This window comes from Lucilia cuprina, chromosome 3 (assembly GCF_022045245.1).
Source record: "Lucilia cuprina isolate Lc7/37 chromosome 3, ASM2204524v1, whole genome shotgun sequence".
NCBI lineage: Eukaryota > Metazoa > Arthropoda > Insecta > Diptera > Calliphoridae > Lucilia > Lucilia cuprina.
Genome location: NC_060951.1, coordinates 35,254,792 through 35,276,080, shown reverse-complemented (window position 1 = coordinate 35,276,080; position 21,289 = coordinate 35,254,792). Strand labels below are relative to the sequence as shown.

Sequence of the window (21,289 nt, the reverse complement as noted above, 5' to 3'; positions counted from 1 at the left end):
TTCGAAAATTTGATTTGAAAAGAAAATTTCGAAATGATTTTACAAGTAAACCTCCAGTATTACGAAAAAAAAACTATTTTATAAACAATTTTGCATTTATTATATTAAATTATTTATTCTTAAAGTTATTTATAATATCTCTCTTTATTTAGGCTACACTACGCATGCGTATACGCATATCATACATAATTGATGGTGTTAATGTTCTAGAACAGACAGAAGTGAGTGGTTTTCCTGATACAACACCAGAATAGGAATAACTTTTAAGTTAAACAAAAAAAAAAATAAATAAACTAAAATTTACAGTATAATTACTAAAAAAAATGAAAATATGAAAACAAGAAAACCCTACATAAAAGTTAAACAACTGCAGAATAATAAAAACAACAAAAAAAAAACTTATAAATTTAATCATAACACAAAAACTATACAAAACATATAGTGATGAAGCAGAGAGAATGAGATAACAATTAGCAAAATCAAATTCATTTCATTTAAACAGGTAATTAAGTTTAAACAAAAAAACCATTACATTAAATAAATGAAAAATATAAATAAAACTATAAATAAAAACTACATACATACTTACTAACAAAACAAACAAACAACAACAACAATTTTATGAAAAAAAAACAAACACAAACTCCCTCCCTTTTTGCGATATGAAAACGAATTAAAAAAAATTTCTTTGGAAAAGAATGTGAGATAGTACTTTTGAATAGGAAAAGAAAAACAAAACAAAAATACATAAAATATATATTTTTTTGTAATATACAACAAAATTACACTAAACAAAGGACTTTTTTCTATTAATATATCTTTTTAAAACAAATATAATTCAAGAAAAAAAAGAAAGAAAAACTTTTTCCACTTTTGTCATACTCAGGGCGGGTTTCTTACTCCCTAGTTAAACTAGGCTTAACTTGCTGTTATTTTAAACTTGGAACAAATTTAGGCGGACTTTAACCGATAATTGTGTTTTTCAGTTTTAGATTTAAGCTCAGTTAATTTTGTTAGTATTGCCAACTTTTCACTCAAAAACATAAACAATGAACAGCTGTTTTTTGCAAACAATAGTTTTGTAAAATGAAAAAATTTTGGAAAAATGTTAAAATAGTATTTAAAACAATAATAAATAAAACAAAACAAATCAGAAAATTGCAATTTACTTAATATATTAAGTTTTTGTTCTTTCGAAATCATTGTTTTATTGTTTTTGTTAATTGTGTTTTCTCACTTATAACTTGAGTTTAATTGGCCAATTACACTCAGTTAAACTAAGATAATATATAACTTTACTGATAACTGAAAAACTCGAAATATATATTAAACCAGGTTTAACCAAAGAATGAAGATTATCTTTATCAGAAAAACTCGCCCTCAATAACTCCCTACCTATTCTCCCAAAAAAACACACAAAACCACAGATTTCTTATTTCATACACTCTATATTCTATATAAATATATATTTATGTTTAAAACAGTAAAAGAAACAACAACATTTAAACTGACTAATTTACTATATATTTAAACAAATAAAAAAAGAAATAATTACAAAAAAAAAAAACGAAAAACAAATTTATACTAAGGCATATGTTAAAGTTGTAATTTGTAATATACTAAAAACAAAAACAGAAAAACACAATAATTAATAATAATAAATAAAATATATTAATAATTAATAACAAAATAAAGAAAAACATATAACATATATTATAAAATAAACTATAAATAGTAATCAAAGAATATAAAACGCTTGAAATCGGTTGAAATATAAACATTTATATAAATTTTCTTTTCATATATATATTTCAGACAAAATTTTAGGGAAATATAATTAAATTAAAAGAATTAATTTAAATGTGATTTGCTTAGGTGTTGAATATAGCAAATTTAAGCAAAAAATGCTTAAAATTTGCTGCATATACTTTGCTAAAGTCAACTTTCTCTACAAAACTTTTGAAAGAAAATTTTGTCCATTTGTAGCTAATTTTCTATAGAACAAATACTTTAAATAGAAGCAACTTGTCGCTTTAAATTAAAGCTAACTTTGGATAGAAAGTTCACTTTAATTTGTAGCAATTTTTTTTTTAATATAATCGAATCGCATTTGTAACAATTGTTCTATTAAAAGTAAGTTTTTGCTTTAAAAGTTTCTTAAGAAAGTTGACTCCAAATTGAAGAGAAATTTTTCTAGAAAAATTGCTTCAAATGATTTCTTTTTTTCTAGAAAAGTTGCTTCAAACTGTACTGAACTTTTCCCAGAAAAGTTGTTTCAAATTAGACTTTTGTATAGAAAGTTTACTTTAATTTGTAGCAACTTTTTTTTGAATAGAATTTTTTTAGTAAAATTTAGTTTTTTGCTTTGAAAATTTCTTGAGAAAGTTGACACCAAATTGAAGATAAATTTTTCTTTAAAATTTGCTTCAAATGAAATTTTATTCTAGATAAGTTGCTTCAAACTGGATAAAACTTTTTCCAGAAAAATTGTTTCTATAGAACAGTTGTCATAAATTGAAACAAACTTTCTTTAAAAAAGTTGCTTTAAATTGAAGCGAAGTTTCTTTAAAAAAGTTACTTCAATTGGATTTTTCTACAAAAGATGCTTTAAATTGAAACAAACTCTCTTCAGAAAAGTTGTTTAAAAATGAAGTGATTTTTTTTAATTGGAAGTTAACTTTATATGGAAAAGTTGCTTTAAATTAAGGCGAAAAATGCTTCAAATTAAAGTGAAGTTTTTATAAAAAAGTTTATTTAAATTATAGTAAAGTCTTTTAAAATTGATGCGAAATTTCTTTAGAAAAGTTGCTTTAAGTGAACTTTTTCAGGAAAAGTTGCTTTAAATTGAAAGGAAGCGAACTTTGTTTAGAAGTTCTTCAAAATGAAGCGATCTCTCTTTAAAATAGTTGCTTCAATTCGACTAAAATTTTACTGGAAAAGTTGCTTCAAATAGAAAAAAACTCTTTTTAGATTAGTTGCTTCAAATTGAAATAAACTTTTTTTAGAAAAGTTGCTTCAGATTGAAGTGAAAAGCATTTCTCGAAAAGTTGCTTAAAATTTGGAATCACTTTATTTCAAAAAAGTTATTTTTTACAAAAGTTGATTTAAATTTGGAGCAACTGTTTCAAGAAGATTAGCTCCAATTTTGGAATAACTTTTTCGATAAAAATTGCTTAAAATTTTGAACAATTTTTATAGAAAAGTTGCTTCAGATTTGTTTTTCAGGAATAGTTGCTTTAGATTTGAGACAATTTTCCCTAGAAAAGTTCCTTAAGAATTGTAACTACTTTTTATAAACAAATTTGCTTCATATTACTGACAACTTTTTCTAGAAAAGTTGCTTTAAATTAGTGACAACATTTTCTAGATAAATTGCTTCAAATTTGTTAAAATATTTTCTAGGAAAGTTGCTTTAAATTTGGAGCAACTGTTTTAAGAAGATTAGCTCCAATTTTGGAATAACTTTTTCTACAAAAATTGCTTAAAATTTTGGAAATTTTTTTCTAGAAAAGTTGCTTCAGATTTGTAACAACTTTTTCAGGAAAAGTTGCTTTAGGTTTGAGACAACTTTTACTAGAAAAGTTTTTTAAGATTTGTGACAACTTTTTGTAGAACAGTTGCTTCAAAATTTTTGACAACTTTTTCTAGAAAAGTTGCTTCATATTTCTGACAACTTTTTCTAGAAAAGTTGCTTTAAATTAGTGACAACATTTTCTAGAAAAGTTGCTTCAAATTTTGAACAATTTTTTTTTTCTAGAAAAGTTGCTTCAGATTTCTGTCAACTTTTTTAGAAGTTTTTTTAGATTTGTGTCTACTTTCTTAGAAAAGTTGCTTTAGATTTGTGGCAACTTTTTTTTTTAGAAAATTTGCTTCAGAATTGTGGCAACTCTTTTTTTAGAAAATTTAAAATACTTCAATTTGACTATAATTTTACTAGAAAAGTTGTTTCGAATTGAAACAAACTCTATTCAGAAAAGTTGCTTCAAATTGAAATAATTTTTTTTTTAGAAAAGTTGCTTTAAATTAAAAAGAACTTTTTCTAAATAAGAAGCTTTAAATTAAAGTGAACTTTTTCTAGGAAAGTTGCTTCAAAACAAAGCGAACATTTTCCAGTAAATTGACTTTAAATTGAAGAAAACTTTTTAGAGAAAAAGTTGGTGCAAATTGAACTGAACATTTTCTAGGGAAGTTGCTTCAAATCAAAGTAAACTTTTTCACAAAAGTTGAAGAGAACTGTATATGTATAGAAAAGTTGCTTTAAATTGAAGTGGTAAACTTTTTCTAGAAAAGTTGCTTTAAATTGGACAGAAATTTTTCTAGAAATATTGCTTTAAATTGGACAAAACTTTTTCTAGAAAAGTTGCTTTATATACAAGTGAACTTTCTCTAAAATGAAGTTCATTTCTTTAAGGTTAAACTTTCAAGTCATTTGCAAATCAAAAGTATTAATTTTAATTTCTTCTCCCACAAATGTCCCATTCATTAAAACATTCGTTAACAGTTTTAAATTTATTTTTCAACCGATACTTTTTTTTAGAATTTTATTTTACTTTTTTTTTATTCCTTTCTTGGCGCCTTACCCCTTTTACCATTCCCATTTTCCGCTTGGCGTTTTTTATATTTTACAATTTTTTCAAAAAAAGACATTGAGTTGCGGTTTTTTAATTTTGTTTTTTTTTTTTTTATTCTAAAATCGAAACTTTTTATTATTAATCTTTTAAAATAATTATAAATTATTTATTTTGCTTGTACTTATTAATTATGTTTTCGTTAAAACAAAAAAAAAAAAAAATATTTTAAAATGTTTGTTTTCAAATTTTTGTTTTTTTAAATTTAAAATTAATGTGTTAAAAAAAACAAAATTTTAAATAATATAAGTTACAAAAAAGTCTATATATACATATAATAAAATTAAAAAAAAAAAACAACAGAATAAAAAAATTAACATAAATTTGTAGTTATATATATAAAGAAATTGAAGACAACAAATAAGAAAAAATATATATATATTAAATATCGTATTATACATCAGGCGAATAAAAAAAAAGAAATAAAAAAAGTTTTTGTTTTAATAAAATTTTTTATTCGATAATTCTTTTAGAAAAAATATCTACAAAATTAAAAAATCCTTTAAAGTAATCTATTTTCTTTCTCAATAAAATTGTATAAATAAAAAACGCCAAGTTAATATTTTTTTTAAAAATTGTATTTAAAAAATTACAAAATTTATTTAATAATTTTGAAAACAATAATAATTTGAAAATTTTCCTTAATCCCCTCCTTAATCCCTTCTTGGTAAAATTTTAGCATCTTTTAAAACACTTTTTCGTGATCTTTTATGTTGTCTCTTTTCTTTGCGTGATATTTGTAATAATCTTAAAACATTATGCAAAGAAAATGGCGTTATTGTATAGTCGGCTATATTTAGACGTTGACGATTTTTTTCTATAATTCCAAAAACATATGAATAGATAACATTTTCAACTGGTATATAGTATTTGAGTACACTGCCGTTGCGAGATCTGGAGTTAAATAAAGTCTTAAGGTTTCTAGAAAAGTTGCTTGAAATAAAGGTAAGCTCTTTCTAGAAAAGTTTCTACAAATTTGGATCATACATTTCTAGAAAAATTGCTTTAAATTTGCAAATTTTTCAATAAGATTTCCTTTTATTTTGGAATAACTTTTTCCACAAAAATTACTTCAAATTTTGAACAATTTTTTATAGAAAAGTTGCTTTAGATTTGTGACAACTTTTTTAGGAAATGTTGCTTTAGATTTAAGAAATTTTTTTTTTTAGAAAAGTCGCTTAAAATTTTGAACAATTTTTTCCAGAAATATTGCTATAGATTTGTGTCAACTTTTTTAAAAAAGTTGCTTCAAATTTGTGAAAATTTTTCTAGAAAAGTTTCAGATTTGTGGCAACTTTTTTTAGAAAATTTTTCTAGAAAAGTTGCTTCAGATTTGTGGCAACTTTTTTTACAAAATTTGCTTCAGATTAGTGTCAACTTTTTTTTTTAGAAAAGTTGCTTAAGATTTGTTGCAAATTTTTCAAGAAAAGTTGCTTTAGATTTGTAACAACTTTTTCTAAAAAAGTTGCTTCAAATTTGTGATAACATTTTCAAGAAAGTTGCTTCAGATTTGTGACAACTTTTTCTGGAAAAGTTGTTTCAGATTTGTGAAAACTTTTTTTAGAAAAGTTGCTTTATATTTATGAAATTTTTTTCAAAATAAGTTGCTTTAGATTTGTGGCATTTTTTTTCTAGAGAAGTTGCTTTAGTTTTTTGAAAACTTTTTCTAGAAAAATTGTTTTATATTTGTAGGAAATTTTTCAAAACTTACCATTAAGTTTGTAGCAACTTTTTTAAGATAGAAAAGAGTTTTTAAAAAATTGCTTCAAATTTTGAACAACTTTTTCTAGATAAGCAACTTTTGGAATAACTTTATATAGAAAAGTTGGAAAGTTGCTTAAAATTTTGATAATTTTTTCAAGAAAAGATGCTTCAAATTTGAAATTACTTTTTCAAGAAAAGTTGCCTTAAATTTAGAATGAAAAGTTAATTCAAATTTGTTGCTTTAACTTTTTAACTTTTTCTGGAAAAATTGCTTTAAACTTTAAACAATTTAATGTACAAAAGTTGCTTCATATTTAGAACAATATTTTCTTAAAATTTGGAATAAGTTTTTTCATAAAAGTTGCTTTAAATTTCAAACAATTCTTTCTAGAAAGTGTTTTAAATTTTGAAAAACTTTTTCTAAAAAAGGAACATTGAATTTGAAATAACTTTATCTAGGAAAAGGTGTCTTAATTTTTCTAAACTTACAACAATTCCGATTGATCATGAAAGAACGTTATAAAACGATTCAAATTTTCCACATCATTAGTTAAACTAGAAATAGAAAAAGTAGACAAAAAGTACATCAATTAACAAATTTAAAGATATTCCCCTTACTTTTCCTCCACCTCCTCCAATGTCAAACCCTCCGCTAATAGTTTAATCTCAAGATAAAAACCTGCATTATATTGAAACTCCATATTATGAGAATTATCAAATAGCAACATTTCTCCATTATTTACAGCAATCATAGCATCTGACAATTCCTTCAGTTCCAAGGATTCACTGGTAGTGAAAATAATTGTATTACCCAAACTACGATAATATTTCAAAATATTCCATATCAAGAGACGATCATAAGCGGCCAGACCTTTAGTGGGTTCATCCAATATTAAGATATTTTTATGATTAATCAAAGCTACAGCCAGATTTAATCTACGTTGGATATTAACAGGTAAATATTCTATTCTTGTATTCATATAATAACGTAGTTGTAGTGTTATACTTAGATCACGTATATGATCCAAACGTTTTGTATCTTTTACACCACTTAGCATAAGAAAATAGTTTAATAGTTCTCGAGGTGTTAGTAACGAATTAAAACCTTTATTTTGAGGACAATAACCGATATGTTGCATAGCTTTTGACATTTGTTGTTTACACTTAAAGCCGGCTATATAAATTTCACCAAACCAATAGCCATCTTCACCCACAAGTTGTTTAATCAAATGGGATTTTCCCGAATGACTGGAACCATAAATACCCAAACAAGAATATCTAGAAATGATAACGTAAATTACACTTTTAACTCATTCATTTTTTCTGTTTACGAACTTTTTTAAGGCAAATGATATAGCATTGACACGTTGTCCTGTTTTGGGTAGAATGTTTTCCAATTGATCAACTAAAATAGCCTGGGCCCTACAAGCTTTTATATTCATATTCGATATACGAACTTTTTCTTTAACCACACGTTCATCATCGTATGGATAACAAACGGAGGCCATTTGTTTGACTCTAAAATTAAATTTAGATTCAGTTTTGATTTAGAAACTTTTAAATTTTGTAAACTCTATTTAAACACTTACCTTTTAGGAGTTGATTGTAGATATTTTTTACGCTGAACGATAACTATTATAAAGATCGTTAAGTATATAAGGGTTATAAAAGAAATAAAACATATAGAATCTAATATCCCCGGATTTTGCCATTGGAAATATGCCGCTAATAGAATCAATTACAAATTATTATTTTTAAAAAACTTTATAAACCAATTCTTTTTAAACTTACAGAACTGTAATTTTTCATTGTTATTAAAAATTCTAGTAGTGCCATGCAATACACTGAATCCCGGCGATATCATGAATATATAAAATAAATTTTCAAAAGATTCTTGTAATATATTATTGTACAAAATATAAGGAAACAATCCTGAAAGAACAATCACGAAAGAACCTTTAAATTATAGTTAAACCTAAAACAATTTGTATTCCTTTAGGGCGGGTTTCTTACTACTCAGTTAAACTAGGCTTACTACTCAGTTAAACTAGACTTAACTTGCTGTTAAATTAAACTCGGAACAAATTTAGGCGGACTTTAACCGATGATTACGTTTTTTAGTTATGGATTTAAGTTCAGTTAACTTTGTAGTATTGCCAACTTTTCACTCAAAAACATAAACAATAAACATATGTTTTTTGCAAAAAACCTCGTCCATAATGTGAAATAACTAAACAACCATAACTTACCCAAAAATATTTGTATCAAAAAGATTTTAATAAATGCTCTCAATTTACAATCCTCTTGTATAAATAAGGACATTAAATAAACAAATAATATGGAGGCCATACCCGACAGAACAAACAATAGAAAGGCAGCTAAAATTTGAAAATTTTAGAAAAGACAAAAGACAAACAACTTTGATGAAAAGATTACCTGTAACAACTTGCCATCTTGAATTATCTATTACAAATGTCATTATGATGGTAATATATAATAAAGATATAAGTAAATATACTAAATAATCCCATAAAAATGTCATTAACCATTTCATTCTATTATTAAGACCGGCAATTCTTTGTAATGTTAACATATTACTGAAACGTTCTTCTTGAAGAATCACAAATACAACTGAAGCCGTTAGAGGCATTATTGTACCCAATATAATGTGTAGATCGTGATCTGTTTGCAGATCTATGGGTTTATTTATGAAGGTAAAGTTACTGCAAAGGAATTTTAATAAAACTTTGAATTAATGTAATATATTTTAAAGAAAGTTTTCTAGAAAATTAACGCATCAATTTCTAACAAAAGTTTGCCTCAATTTGAAGCAAACTTTTTGAAGGATCTCTATAATTTGAAGGATCTTTTTTAGAAAAAGGTTACTGTGATATGTAGCAACTCTTGTACAAAAAGTAATCTTTATCTAGGAAACAACTAGAAAGCGTTCGAGTCAATTTTTCTAGAAATAGTTTGCTTTAATGTGGAGCAACTTTTCTAGAAAAAGTTGTCATCAACTTGAAGCAACTTTTCTAGAAAAAGTTGGCATCACTTGAAGCAATTTTTATAGAAAAAGTTCGCTTTAATATGGAGCAACTTTTATAGAAAAAGTTTGCATCAACTTGAAGCAACTTTTATAGAAAAAAAGTTCGCTTTAATATGGAGCAACTTTTCTAGAAAAAGTTGTTAACAACTTGAAGCAACTTTTCTAGAAAAAGTTGGCATCAACTTGAAGCAACTTTTCTAGAAAATGTTGTCATCAACTTAAAGCAACATTTCTAGAAAATGTTGTCATCAACTTGAAGCAACTTTTATAGAAAATGTTTTCATCAACTTGAAGCAATTTTTCTATAAAAAGTTGGCATCAACTTGAAGCAACTTTTATAGAAATGGCATTAACTTGAAGCAACATTTTTATAAAATGTTTGCTTTCACTTGATGTAACTATTCTAGAAGAAGTTCTCTTTAGTTTAAAGCAACTTTCCTATAAATAGTTGGCATCAATTTAAAGCATATTTTCTAGCAAAAGTACTGTTCAACATAAAGCAACTATTCTCGAAAAAAGTTGACTTCAATTGAAGGAACATTTTCTAATAAAAGTTAGCTTAGAATCAAAACAACTTTGCTAAGAGAACAGCTTTCAAGCAACTTTTCTACGAAAAAAATTCACCTAAAATTGATGCAACTTTTCAAAAGAAAGTTCGGTTCAATTTAAAGCAACTTTTCTGAAAAAAAGTTTGCATAAAATTGAAGCAACTGTTTTTGAAGTAAAGATTTCAACTTACTTTGCAAGATAATTAAATGCCAAACTAAGAGCCAATGGAGCTGAATGAAAAATTTCCTCATTCATCCATACAGACAGTTGAGGTTTTGAATCATTTAATGCCACTAAACTATTATAATTCATCTCCAGATTCTGTTCATCCAACTTGTTAGAATATTTTAAATCTCTATAGTTAAATAAACCATTTGAAATATCGTCTACATTTAAAATTTCTATATATAAATTGATATTATCTCTTTTTACACTTTCACCCGAAAATATTATACTATGCACCTTCAAGCAGGCCAAAGACATTTGATCGAAAATCATTATGAGAAAACAGGCTAGGAAAATTATAAAAATTGTTAGAGAATTTTTAGCTTGAAGGCATAATTTTTTAAAAAATACAGCTTGAGCTAAAAGCGTTTGGTGTTTAGTTTTCTTTTCATGTAAAAATTTTAAAGAATTTTTAACATTGGGTAGAGGTTGTTTTATAGCTGGTTTTAGAGTTAAGGACATATAGACATCATTGAGACCGCTGCCGCTTATATAAATATTAGTGATGCCTAGTTTGTTAAAATCTTTTTCCAATTCGATTAGTAAACGTTGGAAAATAGGTTTTCTATCGGCTGGCATTAGGTATATAACGCGATCAATGAAATGTTGATGAATTTTGATATTTGGTATATATTTATGTAAAAGTTGAGTTATAGGTTTAATGGGTTTCATAGGTTGTATGAAACATATCTGCAAAGAGGTTTTTAATGTTATTTAAAGTTTTCTTTTTTTCTATAAATCATATCTTACCAAATAAAATCCCACACCAAATGTTGTTCTCAAAAAGTAGTTGGAACCCCAAGCGATTAGACTACCCTCATTAAGAATTCCTATACGATCACCGATTTCAGCAGCTTCATCCACGGAAAATGTGCTAATAATAATGATGCGATTTTCTTTTTCTTGTCTTAAAATATCCCAATAACGAAACTGATCCTCCGATATCATATGTAAAGTGGGTTCATCTAATAATACCACCGAGGTATTACACACTAACGTACAGCATAAACTTAAAAGACGTTTCTCTCCAAAACTTAAAGTTTTTACAAGTCTATCACAATCTTTTATAGTATATCTTACTGTATTAAGCCATTTGTTTAATTCCAGTTCCAACTGAATTAGGTCCTCTTTTGTTTTTTTAATTAAAATAAAATATTTCAGTGTTTCTCGTATTGTAAGCAAATCAAATATACAATTATTGGGCATGGAAACATCTGTACATGATCTATAGTTGGATTTGATAATAGAGATATCTTGTCCCAAATAAAAAATCTGACCTTCGTAAGTTTGCCATCCTGCCAATATACTTAATAACGATGTTTTACCACTACCATGAGGACCCAATATCACAGAAATTTCATTCTTAAAAAATCTCATGGAAATATTTTTCAATTGAGATCTATTGTTAAAGTCAACGCAGGAACTGGAGACATTCTTTAATTCCAAACATTCTCTATTTAAGGGACCATATTCCATATTATTTTCATATAAATTAGTTGAAATCTTCACATAATTCTTCTTACATAATCTTTTACTTTTTACACTTCTAATGCTTCTTCGTATATAACGACCAGGCCAATAATAATCCCCACATTTCAATATCAACTTATACATGATTAATATTACAAATTGTAAAATAAATAAATTTAAAATTTCCATTTCTTCTCCTTGAAAATAATCTATTAAAGCATTTGATAGAATATTGTTGAAAAATACTAAAGATATGAGTATAATCTTTGGTTTAACTATTGTAAAATGTATAGAATTTAATATTTCCGAGAATATAGCATATGAAATGATCCATAAGGTTAAACCGAACCATAGTGATGTTTTTCCATTTGCAATTAATGATGAAAAAATCATGGCATAATCTATTAATAACATATTGTACACGATTAGAAATCCCAATAAAAGTAAAGGTTTGCCAGCTGGAAGTGTGGGAGTAAGGTACTAGAAATAAAGAAAAAGAATGAATAATATTTAGTTGAAAATTTCCAAAAAGAAACCATTTCATATGAAGTTAATCTCAGTTATTTTGTTTAAAAAGTTGACTTTAAGGGCGGGCTTTTCTGATTAAGATAATCTTCATTTGGTTAAACCAGGTTTAATACATGTTTTGTGTTTTTCAGTAATCATGATTACTGCAGTAAAGTTACTTATTGTCTCAGTTTAACTGAGTGTAATTGATCAATTATACTTAAGTTATAAGTGAGAAAACACAATTATTTTTCCAAAATTTTTCATTTTACAGAAGTATTATTTGCAAAAAATAGCTGTTCATTGTTTATGGTTTTGAGTGAAAAGTTGGCAATACAAACAAAGTTAACTGAGCTTAAATGCAAAACTGAAAAACACAATCATCGGTTAAAGTCCGCCTAAATTTGTTCAGAGTTTAATCTAACAGCAAGTTAAGCCTTATTTAACTGAGTAGTAAAAAACCCGCCCTCAATTGGTTAATTTTGTTTGCTAGTTTAAGCGCCCAATAGAGGTGGTTTAAACTTGAATCAACTTTGTTATATAAAGATGTCTGCAATTGGATTCAACATTTCTATATAAAGTTGTCTTCAATTTGAAGCAAATTTTCTACACAAATTACAACTTTAAGCAACATTTCTATTTAAATATGTCTTTAATTTGAATCCATTTTTCTATATAAAGTTGACATTAATTCAAAATGTTCTGTATTAAGATTGCTTCAGTTTGAGTCAACTTGGATTTATTTTGAAGAAACTTTTCTATATAAAGTTGACTTTAATTTGAAGACACTTTCCTTATATAAAGTACTTTTCAATTTGAGGAAATAGTTATTCTTTATAAAGTTATCAATTTTTCTATAAAAGTAATTCTTACAATTATAAATCCCAATGCCACCAAGTCCAATAGTATAAAATGAAATAATGTTACAACACAATGAGCAAATCTTTGGGCATTATAAGAAAATCCGTAAAGCCAATGATGTGCAAATATATTTTCTTCATGTTCCCGGGAAAATTTCTAAAAAAATGTAAATCTAAATATTTTTTTTAAAATTAAACCATGAATAAACTTACCCATAACAAATTCAAAAATGGCATCAAATATAGAAAATAATATAAAGACCAAATGAAAAAAGTTTTTTGTGTTATAGTTTTTCTATTCATATCATTAACACAAGATCTTTTAGGTTCCATATTGTAATGCATAGAAATCAATTTAGGCATTTCATAGTCTTTAGTCACATACGGATTTTCCACATTAAGTTGAGTTGCTATAAGAGTATATAATAGCTGAAGAAAACCTTCACGATTATAATAATCTAAATGTTTTTTATTATTTGTATCCAAGAGACCAGAACATCTAGTTAACCAAAAATCTTGAGGTTTATAATAGTTTTTATAGGGTCTAGTGCGAAAATAGTTGGGAAATCTTATGATTATATTACGACCGTGCAAAATAACAGCAGCTAATGTATTGGAGGCCGTAAAATTGTCTAACATTTCATTTTCCGTGTTAAATCCTATGGCAGCACTTAAGTTTAAATGTTGTGCCGTTATTTTGAAAATATTTTGGGTGTAATTATTGATGGGAGTGTAATATAAGTTGTAGGGTATTTTAGCAGTATTTATACCCATTAATTTTCTGTAAATGTTAAAAAACGATTAACAAATAGCTTGATGAAAGATATATGGACAACTTACTTAAATTCAACTAAATCATATGGTGTTACATCTGTATGGAAAAAACTTTTCTTTAAATTTTCATTGTCTGTCCTTTGCAATAGTATTATGGCTATAAATATCGCAATTATTAGCAGCATTTCTATTAAAGTACTTTTATACGATCTTAGTTCCACTATTAGATTCTTTTTGAGAAGTAAACAGAAACCTCTTCTAAACATTTTAATGATTTACTTCTGGGAATAAATTAAATAATTTTTGGTTTTACAGAAATATATTTTTTAAAGTTATTTTTGATTGAATTAAAACTGAAGTCAAAGTTGGGGAAACAAAAATATTTTGATAACAATTTGCTATAAAAGATGTACTTCAAAATATATAAAATTTACGTTAATTACAGTCGGTTCTTTTGTGTATAAAGTTGTGTTCAATTTGAGGCAAAAGTTGTCTACAATTAGAAGAAACTTTTATATACAAAGTTGCCTTCAAATTAGTTAAATAGTTATGTTGTTGTAATTTGAACTATTTTTTCTATTTAAAAATGTATTTAACAAAAAAACTGCAGCTTTCTTTTTGGTTGCAATTACATCGCAGTCTTTTTCCAAAACATTTTACCGCAACACTAAAATAGAAAAAAAAAAAATAAAATAATAAAACAAAACGTTAACCAACACTGATTTTCTAAAACGGTTAAAAACTGTCAAAAACACAGCTGATAGAAAAAAACCTAACCTAAGTTTTTTTTTCATCTTCAACAAAATAGATTTTCTACATGCATTGTTAGAATAAAACAAGAAAAACTCTTCTGCTGGTTACTAAATCCAGACAAATTTACGCAATAGGTAAAATTTTCGAAATTTACGATAAAATTAAAAAGAAACCATTAAACAAATAGTTTTAAACTTCTAGAAAACTCTGTTCATACCAAATGGCCACAGCAACAAAGGCGAGTAAAAATTTATACAGACTATTTGTGGGTAATTTACCTTGGACAGTTAGTCATCAACAATTAAAAGTGTATTTCAAAGATTTTGGACGTGTGATTAACGCCAATGTTATTTTTGACAAAAAGACCGGTATGTCAAGAGGTTATGGATTTGTTACTGTGAACAGTTTAAAAGCCGTAGAAAAAATTGAAAGTGAACAAAAACACATCTTGGAAGGCAATTACTTGAATATACAGAAAACATAAAAAACTATATTTAACATTGCCACCAGCATTTAGTTTTATAAGTGAAATTAATTAAAAGAAAAGAAAATATATATAAAAAAATAAAAGCAGAGAGAATAATAACATGGACAAAATGGATTATCAGGACAATCATAACGATAGCGATTGGGAGTTTGAGGATAGCGATGAAAATGATGAACTATTTACTAAAGCTACACAGCAGGTACAAAGAACACACGACAAATTATTACCCAATGATTTACTGGAACTCTATGGTTTGTATAAACAAGCTACTGTGGGCCCCTGTAATACTTCAAAACCGGGTATGTTTAGCATGCAAGCACGGGCGAAATGGTGTGCCTGGCATGATTTGGCCGATATGCCCAGTGACAAGGCCAAAGAGTTGTATATAGAAAAAATTAAACAATTAGATCCAAAATGGTATGAAAATGTACAAAATGGTGTTAAATCGATGGCAGGAGGGACAGGTTGGGTAGTACATTCTATAGAGCTACCACCGGAAGATCTTAATGCAAAAGCAGAACACGAAAAAGACGTGTTTGATTTTGTTAAAGATCACAATCTGCAACGTTTAAAGCAAACGATAAAAACCTCTGATTTTGAGCTATTGGATGAACATGGCATGGGACTTATACACTGGGCCACCGATGCTAATGATTTAGAAATTTTAGAATTTCTTTTGAGTTCCGGCTGTCCGGTAGATTTTCGTGATGCTGAACAACAGTCAGCTTTACACTATGCTGCTTCCTGTGATCATTTGGAGTGTGTGCAATTGTTGCTGCGTTTTGGTGCCAATAAAATGGCTCAAGATGCAGAAGGTCAAACGTGTGTGGACGTATCTAATGATCCTAGTATACGTTCATTATTAGAATCTTAAAATGAATACATTTTTTATATATATTTCTTTGCTTTTATTGTAATAAAAAATATCTAAACTAAAATATTTCTGATTATTATTGATTAGACTAGAATATGTACAGGACAATACACTTGTTTATAGTTCGATTCATATATCTTTAAAAATAAATTATAAACCTGACAACCCTGGTTTGATAGTATTTTTTAAATATCTACAAGTCTGGTTAAAAGATTTCAGACTGGCCACTCGGAAACAATGTATAAAGTGGAAAGTAGTAAATTCTTCGCAAATTTTACAAAAATATAGCCTGGTAACCCTGGTGAAATAAATTTTTATTTTACAACTCTTCCTTAAAATTATATTTCGAGTTGGACATTTTTGTAAATAAACGGTTTTTAAGAAATTGTAAATTTTTCTAAAGACTTGAGCCTGGCAACCCTGGTAAAATAGTAGCTTGTATTTTTTAGATTCTACAATTATTCCTCCACAAATTGGTGAAAGAATCATACTACTTCGACCTGTAGTTACCGAGATATAACATGTAATACTTCTGACTGAAAAGTGCATAAATCCACACCCGTAAGCCTGGCAACCCTCGTAAAAAAAGTTTTTTGTCATTCTACAACTCCTTCTTAACAATGTTGTAAAAATTTTTTTCCGTAGGTCCTGTAATTATTAAAGTATAATGCATTATATATTCAAGTGAAGAGTATATAGTTCCCAAGTATTTTCCAAAAAGTGGTTGCTTGGCAACCCTAATAAAATATATTTTTAAAATTCTGCAATTATTTCTCCTCAAATAGGTGAAAGAATCATACGAGTTGGATCTGTAGTTACCGAGATATAACATGTAATACCTTTCACTTTAAAGTGCATAAATCTACTCCTGTAAGCCTGGCAACCCTGGTGAAAAAAGTTTTCTATAATTCTACAACTCGATCTTAACAAAATAGTAAAAAAAAGATTTTCCGTAGGTCTTGTAATTATTAATGTATAATTCAAGTGAACAGTACATAGTTCCCAAGTATTTTCCAAAAAGTGGTAGCTTGGCAACCCTAATAAAATATATTTTAAAAATTCTACATTTATTTCTCCACAAATAGGTGAAAGAATCATACGAGTTGGACCAGTAGTTACCGAGATATAACATGTAATATCTTCCACTTTAAAGTGCATAAATCTACGCTTGTAAGCCTAGCAACCCTGGTGAAAAAAGTTTTCTATAATTCTACAACTCGATCTTAACAAGATAGTAAAAAAAGATTTTCCGTAGGTCTTGTAATTATTAATGTATAATGCATTATATATTCAAGTGAAAAGTACATAGTTCCCAAGTATTTTCCAAAAAGTAATAGCTTGGCAACCCTAATAAAATATATTTTTAAAATTCTACATTTATTTCTCCACAAATAGGTGAAAGAATCATACGAGTTGGACCTGTAGTTACCGAGATATAATATGTAATACCTTTCTCTTTAAAGTGCATAAATCTACGCATGTAAGCCTGGCAACCCTGGTGAAAAAAGTTTTCTATAATTCTAAAACTCGATCTTAACAAGATAGTAAAAAAAGATTTTCCGTAGGTCTTGTAATTATTGAGATATAGAGCATTATATATTTACCTAAAGAGTACTTAGTTCCCATTTATTTTCCTCAAAAATGGTTGGCTGGCAACCCTGGCAAAATATTTTTTTCGAATCTACTGTTATTCCTTAACAGATTGGTGAAAAAATGATTCGCCTCATTGCAGTGGTTGCCGAGATATTGCGTTTTTAAACAATCCCGGGTTTTTTGCGTTTTCTGAGAGTTGGCAACCCTGGATAGGGCAGCGATCAGCGCCATCTATTGAGCGACAGGATTTTCTTTGTGCAGGAAAAATTTTGGTCGGCCAATAGATGGCGCTATCGTGAGCCCTAAAGCCAGCATTGCCAACATCAAAAAAATACCCATTTCATTGTGCGGCATTGCCAGATGTAAATACGAAAAATTCGTTAAATTTGATAATAAAAACAAGAGTGTTTTTTTAGATTTTTAATATATTTTTCTTTTATTGTGTATTTTTGTATACAAAAATGATAAATAACATAATTTTAAAATAAATTAATACAAATTAAATGTGTGTTGAACTCTTGATTCACTTCACTTGGACTTTTCGTATATTTTTTGGAAGATCTATTTAATACTATTGCAGTTATTTCTTGAGATCATCATCACAGTACATGCATGCATGGTAAGGAGCTGAAATAAAAAAAAAAAAAAAAAAAAACAATTATATAGACAAGACTATAGGTTTTAGTCTATATACTATAAATTAGACTATATACTAGACCGTATACTAAACTATAGATTAAACTACAGAGTACATTTTGAATGGACTATAGATTACACTGTAGACTAAATTATAGACAAGGATAGACTAGACTATGGACTAGACTATCGACTAGACTATAGACTAGACTATAGACTCGACTGTAGACTAGACTATAGACTAAACTATAGACTAAACTATAGACTAGACTATAGACTAAACTATAGACTAATCTATAGACTAAACTAGGCTATAGACTAGACTATAGACTAGACTATAGACTAGACTATAGACTAGACTATAGACTAGACTATAGACTAGACTATGGTCTAGACTAGACTACAGACAAGACTATAGACTAGACTATAGACTAGACTATAGACTAGACTATAGACTGGACTGTAGACTAGACAATAGACTAGACTATAGACTAGACTATAGACTAGACTATAAACTAGACTATAGACTAAACTATAGACTAGACTATAGACTAGACTATAGACTAGACTATAGACTAGACTATAGACTAGACTATAGACTAGACTATAGACTAGACTATAGACTAGACTATAGACTAGACTATAAACTAAGCTATAGACTAGGCTATAGACTAGACTATAGACTAAGCTATAGACTAGGATATAGACTAGACTGTAGACTAGAGTGTAGACTAGACTGTATAGACTTGGCTATAGACAAGACTATAGATTAGACTATAGACTAGACTATAGACTAGACATTACACTAGACTATACACTAGTTTATTGACTAGATTATAGACTAGACTATAGACAATAGACTAGACTATAGAGTAGACTACAGACAGTACTATAAAATAGACTAGATTAAACTATAGACAGTACTAGATATAAACTAGACTAGATTATACGCTAGACTTTACAATAGATTATAGTCTAGTCTATAAACTTGACTTGACTGGAGTCTTGACTATAGGATAGAAGATAGTCCATATGCGCTAGGAGAGAAAATTTGCGATAGGATGAATTGGAATCTGTTATCTGGTATAAATTACATATTAGAATGCAGCCTAATACTATGTAATATATTATTAAAGTCTATACTAATACTATAGTACAGGCTATTCTAATAGAAATAATTCAATCAATCAAAACAGACCATAGCGAGATGTAAAAGCAAGATGACAGACTTCAGTACTGCAGAGTTTTTATTTTATATAATACTTTTATATCCAAACCAGCGTTTTTCATTTCACTAATTTGACAACACTGTTTTTGCATTCTCTTTTTACTACTCTTTCTAAACTAAAAAATCAAAACGTGAAGTTTGCAAACAATTGAAAAAATTATTAAAATTTTAAAATAAAATGCCTCCTGGTGGTCCAGTTACTTCTGATAGTGATATGGAAAGTGTTTTATCACTACAAATAGAAATTCCCAGAGTTCGGCGCAATAGCGTAGGGCCCAAATACTATTGTAGCGTAGAGGGTTGCGGTCAAAGTTTTAAACGTTTGGATCATTTGGACAGACATGAATATAAACATACAGGAATAGTTAGTTTTTGAATTAATTAACCAAACATATAATTTGCTAAATTCTATAATATTTTTTTGCAGAAAAAACACGCCTGCCACTATGAGAACTGTACGAAAACCTACTCCATAGTTACCCATTTAAAGAGGCACATACGCTCCACTCATGAAAGGCAACCAGAGGAAGTGATTAAAAACGTACCCTGTGAGGTGGATACTTGTGATAAACTCTTTACCAGTATCAGTAATATGCAACGCCACATACGTGAGGTGCATGAAAATCCCAAAGTTTATCAATGTCAATTCTGTGAAGAAAAGTTTACACAAAAATTAAAAATGCGCCGACATGAGATAAGTAAACATACGGGAATATATCCTTATAACTGCGATAAGTGCTCGAGGGGATTCTATCAAAAATGGCAATGGGAAAAACATGAGGAAACCTGTAAAATATATCCCTGCTCTAATTGTGATGAAACGTTCGATAAGTGGACGTTGTTCCTAAAACATTGCAAAGAAACTCAACATTCACGTAAATACTATAAATGTGAGTACTGTGAACGAGCCTATGTAAAGCCGGGGGAGTTACAAAAGCATGTGGCAGCCAAACATTTGGAGGATGAAAACAGCTGTGCGGGAGCTTATAAATGTTCCTATGAAGGTTGTCAGAAATCCTATGCTTATGAAAGAAATTTACGCCAACATATTGCCACAACACACGAAGGAAAGAAATTTAAATGTTCCAAAGAGGATTGCGATAAAGAATTTAGTTCTTCGCAAAATTTACAGAAGCATTTGAAAAGAGATCATTGTCCGGAAATGGCGGCTAAGCAAAAGGAACAAGCCACTAACTCTAACAAAACCACACTCAAACGTAAACAACGTAAAGATGCTGGCATGCCAAAAGTTTCACATTTAGCTCAATTATCGGGCATAACGGTGGATAAAGATTTGAATAAGAGATTAAAATCAAGGGATTTCGAGGCTTTAGAAGAGGTTAAAAAACAATTATCACAAGAAATGGATGTGGATATAACATCGGAGGAAGAGGAAGAAGTAGTAAAAGAAATTGTTATGGAAAATGAGAATAGTGTAAGGGATGTCGCGAAAAATGGAATATTGAAACAATCAACTTTTAAATCAGTAAATAAAAATGCAGAAACGATAACTGAAGGCGAGATTCTGGAGGAAAACTTTGTATGTGAAAATGAAGATCAGATAATGCATAAAACTAGTACAGATTGCACCAAGAATGAAACATATAGTCAAACGAAATGAAATAGATCTTAAGATATGTATATTTAACATAAAACGTATCATTTATAAATTATAATTGTGAATGAATTTTGAATAGTGTAAATAGTGTTTTTCGTTAATTCTTGTATCAAATTTGTATGGGATTATTTTGTAATTTTATTGAAAAATAAACTCTATTTTCCTTTAATAATGGCATTCACAAATATTTTCATTGCACTATAAGTCCCAGCCAGCGTTCAAAACGATTCTATTTACAATCGGTCACTTTTTTTTAGAAAAACCAAAAATTTTGAAAAAATCCTAACAAACATCAAATACAGTCAAAAATGTGGTGATACATTAAGCTTTAGGAAAT

At 27.9% G+C, this 21,289-nt stretch overlaps 5 protein-coding genes across 15 annotated transcripts in view; 4 read left to right on the top strand and 1 right to left on the bottom strand.

Moving 5' to 3' along the window:
• LOC111677151 (AP-1 complex subunit gamma-1) overlaps nt 1-7,287 on the top strand; it is a 34,372-nt gene extending 27,085 nt beyond the window's left edge. For 7 of the 8 annotated variants that reach the window (XM_046946886.1, XM_023438222.2, XM_046946891.1 and 4 more), the window contains one exon: nt 153-837. In XM_046946886.1, the coding sequence (XP_046802842.1) occupies nt 153-254 (102 nt within the window). In that variant the 3' untranslated portion in view covers nt 255-837. Of the gene's footprint in view, nt 1-152; nt 838-7,077 lie in introns of those variants that run through there. The other variant, XR_006940304.1, reaches the window with a different exon arrangement.
• Nucleotides 5,184-14,373, bottom strand: LOC111677168 (phospholipid-transporting ATPase ABCA3). 3 transcript variants are annotated; one of them, XM_046946884.1, is made up of 14 exons: nt 14,207-14,373; nt 13,830-14,044; nt 13,203-13,770; nt 13,003-13,146; nt 10,903-12,102; nt 10,118-10,842; nt 8,769-9,055; nt 8,582-8,710; nt 8,124-8,264; nt 7,922-8,057; nt 7,668-7,850; nt 6,951-7,610; nt 6,822-6,887; nt 5,184-5,522 (listed from the first exon to the last, which is right to left on the bottom strand). In XM_046946884.1, the coding sequence occupies exons 2-14, from the start codon at nt 14,027-14,029 to the stop codon at nt 5,282-5,284; spliced, it is 4,680 nt and encodes a 1,559-aa protein (XP_046802840.1). In that variant the 5' UTR covers nt 14,030-14,044; nt 14,207-14,373; the 3' UTR covers nt 5,184-5,281. The 3 variants fall into 3 exon arrangements, with proteins under 3 accessions (XP_046802840.1, XP_046802839.1, XP_046802841.1); XM_046946883.1 differs by lacking the exon at nt 14,207-14,373 and having other exon boundaries at nt 13,830-14,118; XM_046946885.1 differs by lacking the exons at nt 13,830-14,044; nt 14,207-14,373 and having other exon boundaries at nt 13,003-13,124; nt 13,203-13,327.
• Nucleotides 14,374-14,506: 133 nt separating this feature from the next.
• LOC111677153 (31 kDa ribonucleoprotein, chloroplastic) lies at nt 14,507-15,311 on the top strand. Of its 2 annotated transcripts, none has more exons than XM_023438229.2 (2): nt 14,507-14,650; nt 14,718-15,311. In XM_023438229.2, the coding sequence occupies exon 2, from the start codon at nt 14,737-14,739 to the stop codon at nt 14,998-15,000; it is 264 nt and encodes an 87-aa protein (XP_023293997.1). In that variant the 5' UTR covers nt 14,507-14,650; nt 14,718-14,736; the 3' UTR covers nt 15,001-15,311. The 2 variants fall into 2 exon arrangements, with proteins under 2 accessions (XP_023293997.1, XP_023293998.1); XM_023438230.2 differs by having other exon boundaries at nt 14,550-14,650; nt 14,704-15,311.
• Nucleotides 15,104-15,941, top strand: LOC111677154 (acyl-CoA-binding domain-containing protein 6). Its single transcript, XM_023438231.2, has one exon. The coding sequence runs from the start codon at nt 15,104-15,106 to the stop codon at nt 15,875-15,877; it is 774 nt and encodes a 257-aa protein (XP_023293999.2). The 3' UTR covers nt 15,878-15,941.
• A 3,500-nt stretch (nt 15,942-19,441) lies between these two features.
• LOC111677169 (transcription factor IIIA) lies at nt 19,442-21,129 on the top strand. The gene is made up of 2 exons (XM_023438258.2): nt 19,442-19,698; nt 19,762-21,129. The coding sequence occupies exons 1-2, from the start codon at nt 19,513-19,515 to the stop codon at nt 20,953-20,955; spliced, it is 1,380 nt and encodes a 459-aa protein (XP_023294026.2). The 5' UTR covers nt 19,442-19,512; the 3' UTR covers nt 20,956-21,129.
• Nucleotides 21,130-21,289: the final 160 nt, after the last annotated feature.

Coding starts and splice junctions, on each gene's coding strand:
- LOC111677168 (XM_046946884.1), bottom strand. CDS start 14,029: ATGTTTAGAAGAGGTTTCTGTTTACTTCTCAAAAAGAATCTAATAGTG. Junction 12,103..13,002: donor TGGCATTGGGATTTATAATT/GTAAGAATTACT, acceptor CTTTATTTCTAG/TACCTTACTCCCACACTTCC. Junction 5,523..6,821: donor CATGATCAATCGGAATTGTT/GTAAGTTTAGAA, acceptor ATTTAACTCCAG/ATCTCGCAACGGCAGTGTAC.
- LOC111677153 (XM_023438229.2), top strand. CDS start 14,737: ATGGCCACAGCAACAAAGGCGAGTAAAAATTTATACAGACTATTTGTG.
- LOC111677154 (XM_023438231.2), top strand. CDS start 15,104: ATGGACAAAATGGATTATCAGGACAATCATAACGATAGCGATTGGGAG.
- LOC111677169 (XM_023438258.2), top strand. CDS start 19,513: ATGCCTCCTGGTGGTCCAGTTACTTCTGATAGTGATATGGAAAGTGTT. Junction 19,699..19,761: donor AATATAAACATACAGGAATA/GTTAGTTTTTGA, acceptor ATTTTTTTGCAG/AAAAAACACGCCTGCCACTA.